The sequence below is a fragment of the Pinus tabuliformis genome, chromosome 2_1 (genome assembly GCF_031772625.1).
Source record: "Pinus tabuliformis cultivar Carrire ecotype Pingquan chromosome 2_1, CPIR1, whole genome shotgun sequence".
Lineage (NCBI taxonomy): Eukaryota > Viridiplantae > Streptophyta > Pinopsida > Pinales > Pinaceae > Pinus > Pinus tabuliformis.
Window position 1 is genome coordinate 605,978,202 of NC_142299.1, and position 12,525 is coordinate 605,990,726.

General features: G+C 41.0%; 1 protein-coding gene across 1 annotated transcript; it reads left to right on the plus strand.

Annotated features, from left to right (window-relative positions):
- Positions 1-7,112: 7,112 nt before the first annotated feature.
- LOC149201942 (uncharacterized) lies at positions 7,113-7,833 on the plus strand. The gene is made up of 2 exons (XM_089399863.1): positions 7,113-7,435; positions 7,607-7,833. The coding sequence occupies exons 1-2, from the start codon at positions 7,202-7,204 to the stop codon at positions 7,790-7,792; spliced, it is 420 nt and encodes a 139-aa protein (XP_089255989.1). The 5' UTR covers positions 7,113-7,201; the 3' UTR covers positions 7,793-7,833.
- The last annotated feature ends 4,692 nt before the right edge of the window (positions 7,834-12,525 follow it).

Consider the following 12,525-nt stretch of genomic DNA (forward strand, 5'->3'; position numbering starts at 1 on the left):
TAAGTATATAAATAATAAATATATAATCTCTCTTATATATAAATATATTCTCTGGTTGTCTCTATCCGTGAGTCAGTCTCTCCCTTTTATATATATAAATGTCAAGTTCATTATCAGTTCTCTAACATGTTTCTCTAGTTATTCGTACCAGAAAAAACAACTCTAATGTTTAAGCATTGATTGCCACATACAATATGCACACACTCATTATCAGTTCTCTGAAGTGTTTCTCTAGTTATTCTTATGAGAAAAAACAACTCTAATGTTTAAGCATTGACTGCCACATACAATATGCACACACAATCTTCTGTGATATATATATATATATATATATATATATATATATATAAACAACAAAAGAAATACTCATCAACTTGACATTCCAGATATCGCCCTTACGTCAAGGTGCCACATGCTGCCTTAACCCATCAAGAGATTGCTCCAGTGTCTCAATTAAGGATATCGGTGTTAAAGATGTCTTTGGTTTTTCTTCTTGCGAAGGTTTCAACATAGGCTCATGTTTTGTGGGCAATTCAATATATTTCTCTAGAGGCTTTGTATTCCCCAACCCCAGGGAACGCCAAAACTCCAAAAAAAACAGTCTTCAAAGCTCCCGGAACTTTCCCAAGCTCCCATTGAAGCTCCCATTAAAAAGGTAACATTCTCATACAGTACCAAAGCTCCCCTTAGCACGGGAACCATTGAAACTAGTTTCCCACCGCTCTCAGAGTTCCAATTGAACACACACAGATATATATATATATCCCATTTGTTTTTAAAAACAAATACGTTTTTCTGATCTTTCTATAATCTCTTTTTCAAGATAAAAATCACACTTTGAATTAAATGAAGGAGTTGCAGCTCACAGGTGTGTACGGCACCTGGGAGACTGCACTCAAACAAAGAGGGGACTCTCACTTTCGTTCACTCTACATTACATCAAATGAATATTACAATATTAAATACATCACTGAAAAATAGGTAGTTGTAAACAACCTCCTAAACTCTAGGAACTAATCCTAAACTAAGGAGATACGTTACAACCATATAACCATTTCTCCATTATTTTTAACTCCCCCCCCTTAATGGAGAAAGGTTTATTCTGCACTCCTAACATCCCTCTAAATAACTCAAGCTTTACTCGCCCTAGAGGCTTAGTAAAAATATCAGCTAAATTATCACAAGTATTACAATACTCCACACATATTTCTTTTGACTGTATTTTTTCTCGAACAAAATGAAATTGAGTGTTAATATGTCTAGTATTTTTATGGAAAACTGGATTGTATGCAAGCTTTATTGTGCTCTGGTTGTCAGTTTTGATGCTGGTTGCTTCTTTCTGTCCTTCACCTGCATCACTAAGAAATCTCCTCAACTAGATAGCTTCGCATGTAGCTGCACACAAGGCCCGATACTCAGCTTCACATGATGATAATGCTACAGTACTTTGCTTTTTGCTACTCCACGAAATAACCCCGGATCCAGTACTAAATGCGTAACCTGTGATTGACCTTCGATCATCCAGGTTACCTGCCCAATCAGAATCTGAATAACCTGCTAAAGTAACATCAGAAATGTCAGTGTATAAAATACCATAATTACAAGTACCACTAAGGTACCTCAACGCACATTTTGCTGCAATCCAGTGACTTTCAAGTGGTCTAGACATAAACTGGCTCAGCACACTAACAAAATATGCCAGATCAGGTCTAGTTGTCGTGAGATATATCAAACTTCCCACTAGTTGTCTATACAAAGTGGCATCCACCTGTTTTGTGCCATCATCACTGCTTAACTTGAGATTCTGCTACAATGGTGTTGCTGCTGTTTTACACTGTTCCATTCTGAATCTTTCCAACAGGGTTCTGGCATACTTTCCTTGAGTTAGAAAAGTCTGACCAGAATCTTTCCACACCTCCAAACCTAGGCAATAATGAAGATCTCCAAGGTCTTTCATTTCAAATACCTGTGACATTTGCTGCTTGATTTCTTTGATCAAATTATTTGCATTTCCTGTTATAATCATGTCATCCACATACAAAGAAATCAAAATGATTTGCCTCTGTTTATTTATCTTGGTATACAGGTTTGGGTCGTTGAGGCTCCTATGAAAACCATGCTGTATAAAAAATGAATCAATTTTCTCATACCATGACCTGGGTGCTTGTTTCAAACCATAAAGTGCCTTGTGCAATTTACACACTAAATGCTCCTGCCCCTTTTTCACAAAACCAGGAGGTTGTACTAAATAAATTTCTTCCTTTAATTCTCCATTCGGAAATGCAGACTTAACATCTAGCTGGTGTAGCTTCCATTTATGTTTTGTTGCTAAAGATATTAGCATTCTAATTGTATTTAGTTTAGCTAGAGGGGCAAAGGTGTCATCGAAATCTATGCCTTCTTGCTGTGAATAACCCTTTGCTACCAGTCTAGCTTTGAATTTTCTACACTCCCATCTTCATTTATCTTTGGTTTATACAACCACTTACAACCTATAGGGGTTTTTCCTTCAGGCAACTCAACTAAATCCCAAGTATGATTTCTATATATTGATTCAATTTCCTCATGCATTGCAGCCCTCCATTCATCTAATTTACTTGCTTCTTATAATTTGAAGGTTCTACAATGTTTAAAATTTTGGACATTAAAGCATAGTCTTTCAATCTTTCAGGTAGTCTAGTCTTCCTACCTGATCTTCTAGGTAGAGGACTTACCTCAACTCTATCTGTTTCAGCACTTTCCGGGCCTGCATCATCACTTATTACACTATCTGCTGCTACTTCTTCCTGTTTCTACTCCTGCTCCTGCTCTTCATCTTCGTCACTGTTCATCTCTATCAGCAATGGAATGTGGCTGTCACTATTAGAGTCTTCCTTTGCATCTTCAGTCTGTTCATGAAAAATAACATCTCTGCTTGCAAAAACTTTATGAGTCACATGATTATATAACTTGTATGCCTTATACTCTGTGCCATATCCTACAAATATACATTTCAGGGCTTTGGGGTCTAACTTCTTTCTATATGCTTTTGGTATATGAGCATAAGCTTTAGATCCAAATATTCTTAGATGACTAACTGCTGGTTTGCATCCAAACAATGCTTCAAAGGGGGTTTTGAAGCCTAGACATTTAGTAGGACTCCTATTCTTTAAATAAACAACAGTATTAATGGCTTCTGCCCAAAGACCATTTGATATACCTTTACCTTGAAGCATACTTCTAGCGCACTCCACAAGAGTTCTGTTCTTGCGTTCTGCTACTCCATTATGCTGTGGAGTGTGTGGCACTGTGAATTGCTGCATAATCCCATGCTGCTTGTAGAAGTTCATGAACTCTCCTAACCTGTATTCTCCCCCTTGGTCCGAGCGGAGAATCTTTATCCTCTTTCCTATTTGGTTCTCTATCATAGATTTGAACTCTTTAAAGTACCGAAAGGCTTGACTCTTTTGACTTAAAAAATACACCCATGAAAACCTAGTGCAGTCATTTGTAAACAACAGAAAATAATATGCACCTCCTAGGGACCTAGTTTGCATAGGTCCACAAATATCTGTATGCACTAGTTCTAGGATGTCTCTTTCCTTTCTGTTGACATGCAAAGGGAATTCTTCTCTATGCATTTTCCCTAATGCACACCCATCACATTCCAGCTTGACATTATGAAAAACAGGGAGTCCATCAACCATACCTTTCTTCTGAAGTAAGATGAGGTCTTGCAGATTGAGATGTCCAAATCTCTGATGCCAGAGATTTTCGACTGATGATCTAGCTGCAAGCATTGCTTGTCGTGGCATACTCTTTGCATCCAATCTGTACAAATTCCCCATGCGCACTCCTGTTGCAACTGTTTCCATCTGGCTATCCTTAATGACACAACCATTCTTAAAGAATTGCACCTGCATGTCCTGGTTTGTAATCATTGAGACAGAGATCAAGTTTTTCTTAATTCCTGGAACATATAATACATTTTTAAGATGTTTAATGTCGCCACTAGGTAGCTTCACAGGAATATCTCCACTTCCTTTGATCTCATACCCACTGTCATTTCCTAGATAAATTTTTGATCCACATGCAGATTCTTCAAGAAATTCAAAACAGTCCTTCTTACCGGTCATGTGTGAGGATGCACCAGAGTCAACATACCATATGTCGTCCTCATCTCCCTTTGATGCTGAAAGAACACAATCGACTGTGAATAGTCGAAGATCATGGTTGTGGTCCTCCTCTTCTCCAACAAAACAGCCTTGATGTTTCTTCTGTTTGTCATTTCTTTCATCCGCCTGCCTCTTATAGCATTCTTTAATCTGATGACCAGGTTTCCCACAATAAAAACATCTCTTAACATAATTATTAGTCATACCTCTGAATGGTCTCTTTTAAAAAGAGCTGGCCCCCTTCTGCTGCTGCTGCTGTGGTTGTTGGTGTTGGTGCTGCTTTCCTCTGTACTGTCGCCTCTTTGCCATCAGAGCTAGGTCATTGCTCTGAGTTTTCAGATTCTGTCCTCGCTCCTCCTCCTGGAGCAGAATCGCTGTCAACTCATCAAATGAAGGGGCTTTATCCCTCGCTGACAGTCCTGTGATGAATGTCTGGTATTCATCAGTCATTCTGTTCAATGTGAGTGTAACTAGATCTGAGTTGGACACCTTTTCTCCAATAGCTCCCAGTTTGTCTTTCAGATCCTTGACTCTGGCCATGAATCCACCAACGAACTCATTTTCGTCCATCTTCAATGCAAACAACTTTCCCTTAAGTGCCAGAACACGATTTGTATTCTGAGTCTCATACAGGCTCTTGATCGTTGTCCATATATCAACGGCTGACTTGGAATCTCTGATATGTGGGATAATATTGTCCTTAATGGACATCTTCAGTAGAACTTTTGCTTTCGTTTCTCTTTTATCCCAGTCTTGTTCTTGGGTCGCTATTCCAGATTTCGGCTCATTTCCTTCAACGATCGCCCATGCATTTACACTCTCCAGCAAAGTTTGCATTTTAAATTTCTAGTTGGAGAAATTCGTTCCATCGAGTTTGTCAGACTCGTGGAGGTATGATTCTATACTGTTGTTCATTTTCGCCCAACTGAACACTCCAATCGGCGACCACCGGGCAAGTCCGATCTGCTTTCACCGAACAGATCAGGAACTTCACTATGCCATCACCGGGCAAGTCCGATCTGCTGCCACTGAACAGATCAACAAGCAAGCTCCAACACGCCACCACTGGGCAAAGACGATCTGCTTCCACCGAACAGATCAAGGAGTTGCACTGCGCCACCACCGGGCAAAAAACTGATCTGCTTCCACTGAGCGGATCACAGAGCTCTGATTCACCACCACTGGGCAGGTCCGATCTGCTACCTCCAAGCAGATCACGGAACCCCAATTCGCCCCCACCAGGCAGGTCCAATCCGAGCGGATCAAGAAACCTCAATTCGCCACCACCGGGCAAATCAAATCTGCTGCCACTGAGTAGAAATCTCCACGTGCCACCACCGGGCAACTCCGATCTGCAAAAAATTGTAGATTTCCAGAGAGAAAGAGGTTGGCTCTATGGCGCTCTGAACAGCTACAAATCTGCGCCAATTGCAGAAAAGAAAATTCACGGTGTGCACGGAAATTGGCGCGCTTAACAGCCACGGATACGCGCCAATTCAGTTATAATTTCATTGGTGCGCTTTTCAGCCCCAAACCCGCACCAATGGGCGCTTCTGTTCTTTAAAAAATCGCGCCTTTCTGTTTTGTTCTGGATTGGCGTGACTGTCTGCAAAAAATCCGCCCCATTCTGCTTCTGCTTCTAAAAAAAATGTGCTCCAACCCTTTCTTCGACTCAAAGATGATCAGTCATCTGAGATTCTTCACTCCAAGTGTTACTGCAGTTCCACCTGATCACACAGATACATTTACATGCACTCCTACCACTACAGATATGTAACTAATGATACATTCCTAAAAAAAAAATTGAGGCTATCTCTATCCTAAGCTCTGATACCAAGATAAAAATCACACTTTGAATTAAATGAAAGAGTTGAAGCTCACACGTGTGTACGGCACCTGGGAGACTGCACTCAAACAAAGAGGAGACCCTCACTCTCGTTCACTCTACATTACATCAAATGAATATTACAATATTAAATACAATACTGAAAAATAGGTAGTTGTAAACAACCTCCTAAACTCTAGGAACTAATCCTAAACTAAGGAGATATGTCACAACCATATAACCATTTCTCCATTATTTTTAACTTTTCACTCATAATTATTATTCCTTCATAAGTTTATTTGCATAAGCATTACAACATTACACGGTATTGAATTTAGCCCTGTCCCTAGTAGATAAAGTTGACGTCCATAATGGAGCATCTGTATGTTGCCAAATCTCTACTCCGTTACGTAACGTCTGCTTGGTGTAAGTATGCCTGGGAGTCGGTGTGTTTGTTGATCGATTGACAGCATTGTCCTTCGAAACTTCCCATCGGCTTGCTGAGTGGGTGGTGGAGTTGGAAAAAATATATAAAACTGTCTAATATCAAGAAACGTTCAAATCGATCGTGAGGGAGAAAAGAGGACGATTGAGGGGAAGGAAGCAACTCAGCTCCCGCAGGATGGAAAGTCCTCCGCATTCGGTAAGCAGTTCGGGCGCATCGAACCAATGGGCAAATTTTTTTTTGACTGATTCGCCCAAATTTGGTAATTATGTTTCTATGACGTCAGCGATTCAAATAAATTTTGAAGTGTTGTTCAGATTGCATGAGGCTGATGATGAAGAGTTTAATAATCCAAAAGAATACGCACCCTATTCTGTTTCAGATTATCGTCTCCTTCACCTGCCTGGTGAGCTCTCCTTACCTACAACGCGCATTGAAAATCACGCGTATCGATTATTACTTATCAATTATGGCCATGTCATTACTTCACGCTTATATATCAAATCCCCGTGCGCTGAACTGTTCTCGACTTGTTCGTCCGCTTTGACCGGTATTCTGGTGACTGTTAGCTCTCCACTTCCGCGGTTTGTACGCGTTATTCTTTGCTTGATATCCAAGATTCCAACGCTGCCTATATAATCAACGGCAGTGTCCCTTCCCCTCTCCCATCGCATCTTCGAAGCTTTAAACAATTGCGAGCCTATAGAAACACGAGCACCACCACCATTTAGTTTCAATTCCGATCGAATTCAGTTGTAGTTCTCATCATTGGAAAATATGACTCACAAGAAACACGAGCACCACCACCACCACTACGAGAAAGATCAGCAAACCCATCACAGAGAAGTGGAAAGCAAGAACGTCTCCTCCGGAATCGTTTACTCTGGGACAACAACTGCATATAAGTTTAATGAATTAGAGTACGACAAGGCAATGAAAGACGAGAAGCATCACAAGCGTATGGAGCATTTGGGAGAAATGGGAGCAGTCGCTGCCGGAGCGTTTGCAATGGTACTCTATATATCTTGATGAGATGAACTCGTGGAATGTATTTTTACTATTGTTTCTTGTATTTTGAAGTCAGCTGATTAATTACAATAGACCCAAAAAATGATAGAGAACTTCTATGAATTTTATAATATAAAGAGACAAATCTGTATATTAATGTAATGTTTTATGCAGCATGAAAAGCACCAAGTAAAGAAGGATCCAGAGAACGCTCACAGACATAAGATTGAGGAGAAGATTGCAGCTGTAGTTGCTGTTGGAGCAGGGGGATACGCCGTCCACGAACATCACAAGAGAGAGGAATCCAAAAAGAAAGCAAAAGAAATTCATGGAAAAAAGCATCACCACCATCTCCTTTAGCTGCCCACACCCACATCATCTATTCATTTAATGTAATTAATGTCTTCATGTCACTTCGATAAACACTGTAATGGTGTACATTATAATAGGATATAACAAATGTTAGTGACGTATGGAACTTGTGATTCAGCGGTATTTCTATTGTTTGCAGTGCTTGGTGTAATGTATGGGAACCACCTCATATTCTTTTCTTTTGCTCATTTCATTAATATCTGCCTACATAACAATCTGTGTCCGCCAAATCAATATTATCTATTTTCGTAAGTTATATTTTTAAATTTGAGATTTTATAAAAATTAGTGGAAACGTAAACTTACCAACTTTAAGCAGAAAAACGCTAACTTGTGGCTCATTAATGTCGATAGGGAATGACAACGCTAATTTGTGGCTGATGAAAGTCGATGGGCAATGACAACCAGAGACTAGGGGTATGATTTGTACAGGACACTTTGTCTTTCTTTCACTACGCTTCCCGCAACATTACCTGCTTTCACGGAACAGGTGGGTCCTTTTGTCTTCCATGATTGTGAGGAAAGAAGGAAATTGAGGATGATAATCACTGTGTCATAACGGCCCAGTGGTGTAGCGTTGGCTTAGCCACTAAGCCAATTACATGCCATTTAAATGGCCTATATTTTTTATAAAACTCATTTGTTAAAATGAACCTTAGATTTATGGATTTCTATAGTGCCAATTTTTGAAAAGGCAAGTTTATTAGTGTAAATGTTTAAATCTGTTTCAAGGGAAAGGGAGAAAATCTAACGGATATTCAAATGATAATTATTGGTTAAATTTTGCAGATGAAATTAGGAACAAAATTTGCCTTTTTTTGGTTACAGTGTCCAAATTTTGAAATCATTAAGAAAAAGTGAATTCCACCCAGAACCTACAAGAGTATTGAAATTTGTTGCTTAGATTTTAAAAATTGTGGGATTTCCAATTTCATCCAACCAAGGGTGAGTGGGAAGAATTGAGAAGGGAATCTACAAAAACTCTATATCATTTCACCAACTTCTTGCTTACCCTAGTGCACTGCTAAACATTTAAAGCCATTAGACTAGTTGTTGGTGTTGTTTCATCATGCTTACAAGCTGATAGTGAAATGTAACATGTCATAATTGTATGGATGGCTTGTGTTCATCAGAATTGTTATGCAATAGGACACCCTGAATGGGAATAGGATATGTATGATGACATGGATTTTCTTTTGAAACGTGGCTACAACACCCTAGAGTTAGGCACACCTGTTAGGGTCCCACCCTAACCCCCTTATTTATGTAGTAGGATCGAGTCATAGTTATAGTTAAGTAAAGAGTCAACAAAGCCCATATTAATAATTGTAAGTGGTTAACCCGCATTTAATGACGGGACCACAGTTAGTTGCAAATGGGCCATGGTATTAGATAGATGGTATTAATAAGAACCATGGTATTGCTCCATGGTATTGCATGTATGAGTCATATATAAAGGATAGAGACTCCCTACGAGGAGCATCGTGTCTTATTTTGTAATCAAGCTCTACTCTATTGGAGGTTGCCCCCTCGAAGAGACAAGTGAACATTGCTCTCTGAATAATAAAATACATGTTGTTATTTCTCACTGTTCTATGTTCTGGGTATATTTCTGCGCATATTTCGTATTCTTGTATCGTCTTGCAGGTTAAGAGCATAATAAGTGGTATCAGAGCGCTTTCCAGGGCTAGTGGGATCTCCATTTCTTAGAAAAAAAAATTTGGCTAGAGACGTGTTCCGGCGTCTTTAAACGACGGGATCTGTCATTGAGTGCATAAACCTGTGGATTTGGGGAGGCATGCACGCAGGAAATACAAGAGGTGGTCACGCTTGTTGGACTCCCTTGTAACCCCTGTGGGTACCCCTTCGAGTAGTAGCGCATTAGACAGAACCGCGCACGGACTGTCTTCCAAGTACCCTCTGGGTATATCGGAAGCCCCTAGCTCCTTTGAAACCTCGCCATAGATAAACCATCGGCCGTCTTGCTGCTACAGTACACCGAGAACAGCACTCGAAGAGATTACTCGCCCGTACGATAGGGTAGTCGGGTTGTACGACTAAGGGTACGGTTGATCCTCCTTAGTTAGTGCCCTGAAACATTGGGCCGAGTACTACTGTCAGACCCTTATGTATATTGCGATCTGTAGCACCTGACACTCCTCAAGACCATAGTTCCCTTCTCTATCTCTGGATCACGCATAATCTCTGCCAGATCAGATCTCGCAAGTGGGGGTTTTACAGCAGCAACAACAATCAGTCCCGCCGTTCAGATTTATCAGAAAGCCATTCAGATCTATTAGATCCATCAGATCCGTAGCAGAAATCTATTCCGCCTCTCCGATCAGCCATTCAGATCTCTCAGATCCATCAGATCTGCCATCCAGATTTGAGTAGTTGTGTGGGTTCCTATACCTGGGTGTGATTTTCGCAAGACTTTTGGCAGCATTGACATTTCGGAGATTCAACGACTACAGTATTCCTAAGCAAGGAGTAAAACTCCATTAGGAGTTTTCAAAAAAAAAAAAAGTCTGAGACCCCCTGGAGCACTTATTGGTGACTTAGCCCATAAGAATCAGAACGACGAGCTGAGAAGGAGGGTACCATTCAATTGTAGTGCCAAAAAAATTCAGGCGGTCCCAAATTTCAAGTACATCGGATCAGTGCATGGTAGAAACTAGAGCTCAAGCTATGGCCAATGAGAAGATCGATAAACTTGAACAATCCTTGAAAGAAATCCAAGACCAGCTGGCGACAATAACTAACACACTCTCTAAGGGCAAGGCGGAAGCCCGCGAGGAGGTGTATATTGGCAATGAACACAGTGAGGGTGAGTCTAGCCACTCTCTTCACCTCTGGGGCACCCACCAACAATCCCGTCCGCGACCACCCAAGTTGGATATGCATAAATTTGATGGTTCTAACCCGGCAGCATGGGTAGCACAAATGGAGCAGTATTTCAATCTGAATTACATCTTGGATAATGAGACTCAGCTTATGGTAGGGAGCATGTACTTGGACAATGAAAGATGGAAATGGTGGCAATGGCATCAACATTGCAATGGAAGGCCCTTGACTTGGGACACCTTCAAAAAAGCTCTTATAGAGCACTTTGACCATGACTCTGCTTTTTTGGGTCATCTCACTAAGCTCCGACAGACTAGCACAGTGGATGAATATATTACAGCCTTTGAAGCCTTAGCTTTCCGCACTATGGGTCTCCAAGATGAGTTCTACATGGAATGTTTTATCAGTGGTCTTAAAGAGGCCATACAAGCTCACATCCGACTACACCACCCTCCCACATGGTCGAAGGCTTGCAAGGTAGCTCGTAAAGTTGAATGTGCGTTAGCGGCCCAGTCAAATCGCCCAAAGTTCACTGCCAAGGGTCGCCCTGCACAGGCTCACAGCAGTACTCAAACACTTAAGGTTCAAAAGGTGTCACCTGCAGAAATAACAGAAAGACGAAAGCAGGGATTATGTTACTACTATGATGAAAAATACTCCCCCGGTCATAAATGCAAGGAGCCCAAATTCTTTCAAATCGATGCCACTGGTCACAGCTCATCGGAGGAAGCCCCACCACTTGAGGAACCTGAGGAGGAAGAAGAGGATAACCAGAAGGACAATGTCCCTGACGAACCAGTTATTTCGTTGCATGCTTTGGCAGGGATTTCTTCACCTCAAACTCTCAAAATCAGAGGTTTTATTAAGCATCGCCAAGTAGTAGTCCTGATTGATAGTGGAAGTACACATAATTTTATCCATCAAAAAATCGTGGAAGCAGTGCATTGTTTTCTACAAGCAGTTTCTAATTTCCAAGTCCAAATTGCGGATGGGAGAACAATGAAATGTGACGGCCGCTGTGAAAATGTCAAACTTCAAATGGGTGATTATCAGTTGAAGACCCAAATGTTTGCCATACACATGGGAGGGTGTGACATTGTCCTCGGTGTTGAATGGCTTCGCACACTTGGGCCAATCACAATGGATTTCCAAGAGTTATATATGAGCTTTAAGTAGAACGACTACACACATACCTTCCGCGGACTCCAGGTGGGAGCTTCATCTATCATCAGCTCACATATGATGGAAAAATTGTTAAAAAATGGCCATCATGGAGTTATAGCTCAATTTAATGCCATCCAGGCCATCAAACCCAATTCTCTTCCGATTCATCTTAAGATGCAACAGATTTTAAATAACCATCTGCCAGTCTTTGACAAGCCTCATGAGCTTCCACCCTCGAGAGGGGAACATGATCATAGCATCACTTTGGTCCCAGGGGCCCAACCACCAAATGTGCACCCATATAGATATCCATTCGCCCAAAAGAATGAAATAGAAAAAATAATCAAGGAACTTTTGGAAGCAGGCGTCATTCGTCCCAGCATTAGTCCTTATTCATCACCGGTGGTCATGGTACTCAAGAAAGATGGGGAATGGCGTATGTGTCCAGACTTCAAGGCCCTCAATAAGTTGACAGTCAAAGATAAGTTTCCCATCTCGGTTGTTGATGATTTGCTGGATGAACTAAATGGGCTCAATTCTTCACTAAGCTGGATCTTCGCTCAGGCTACCACCAAATTCGCATGAAAGAAGTCGACATTCCAAAGACTACTTTCAGAACTCATGAAGGCCATTATGAGTTCCTGGTCATGCCATTTGGTCTTTGTAATGCCCCATCTACTTTTCAGAGCCTTATGAACCACCTCCTCAAACCAT

Bases quoted from the DNA above. Each gene is read 5' to 3' on its own strand.
- LOC149201942 (XM_089399863.1), top strand. From the start codon at position 7,202: ATGACTCACAAGAAACACGAGCACCACCACCACCACTACGAGAAAGAT. The intron at 7,436-7,606 runs GTACTCTATATA...TGTTTTATGCAG, and splicing joins CTGCCGGAGCGTTTGCAATG to CATGAAAAGCACCAAGTAAA.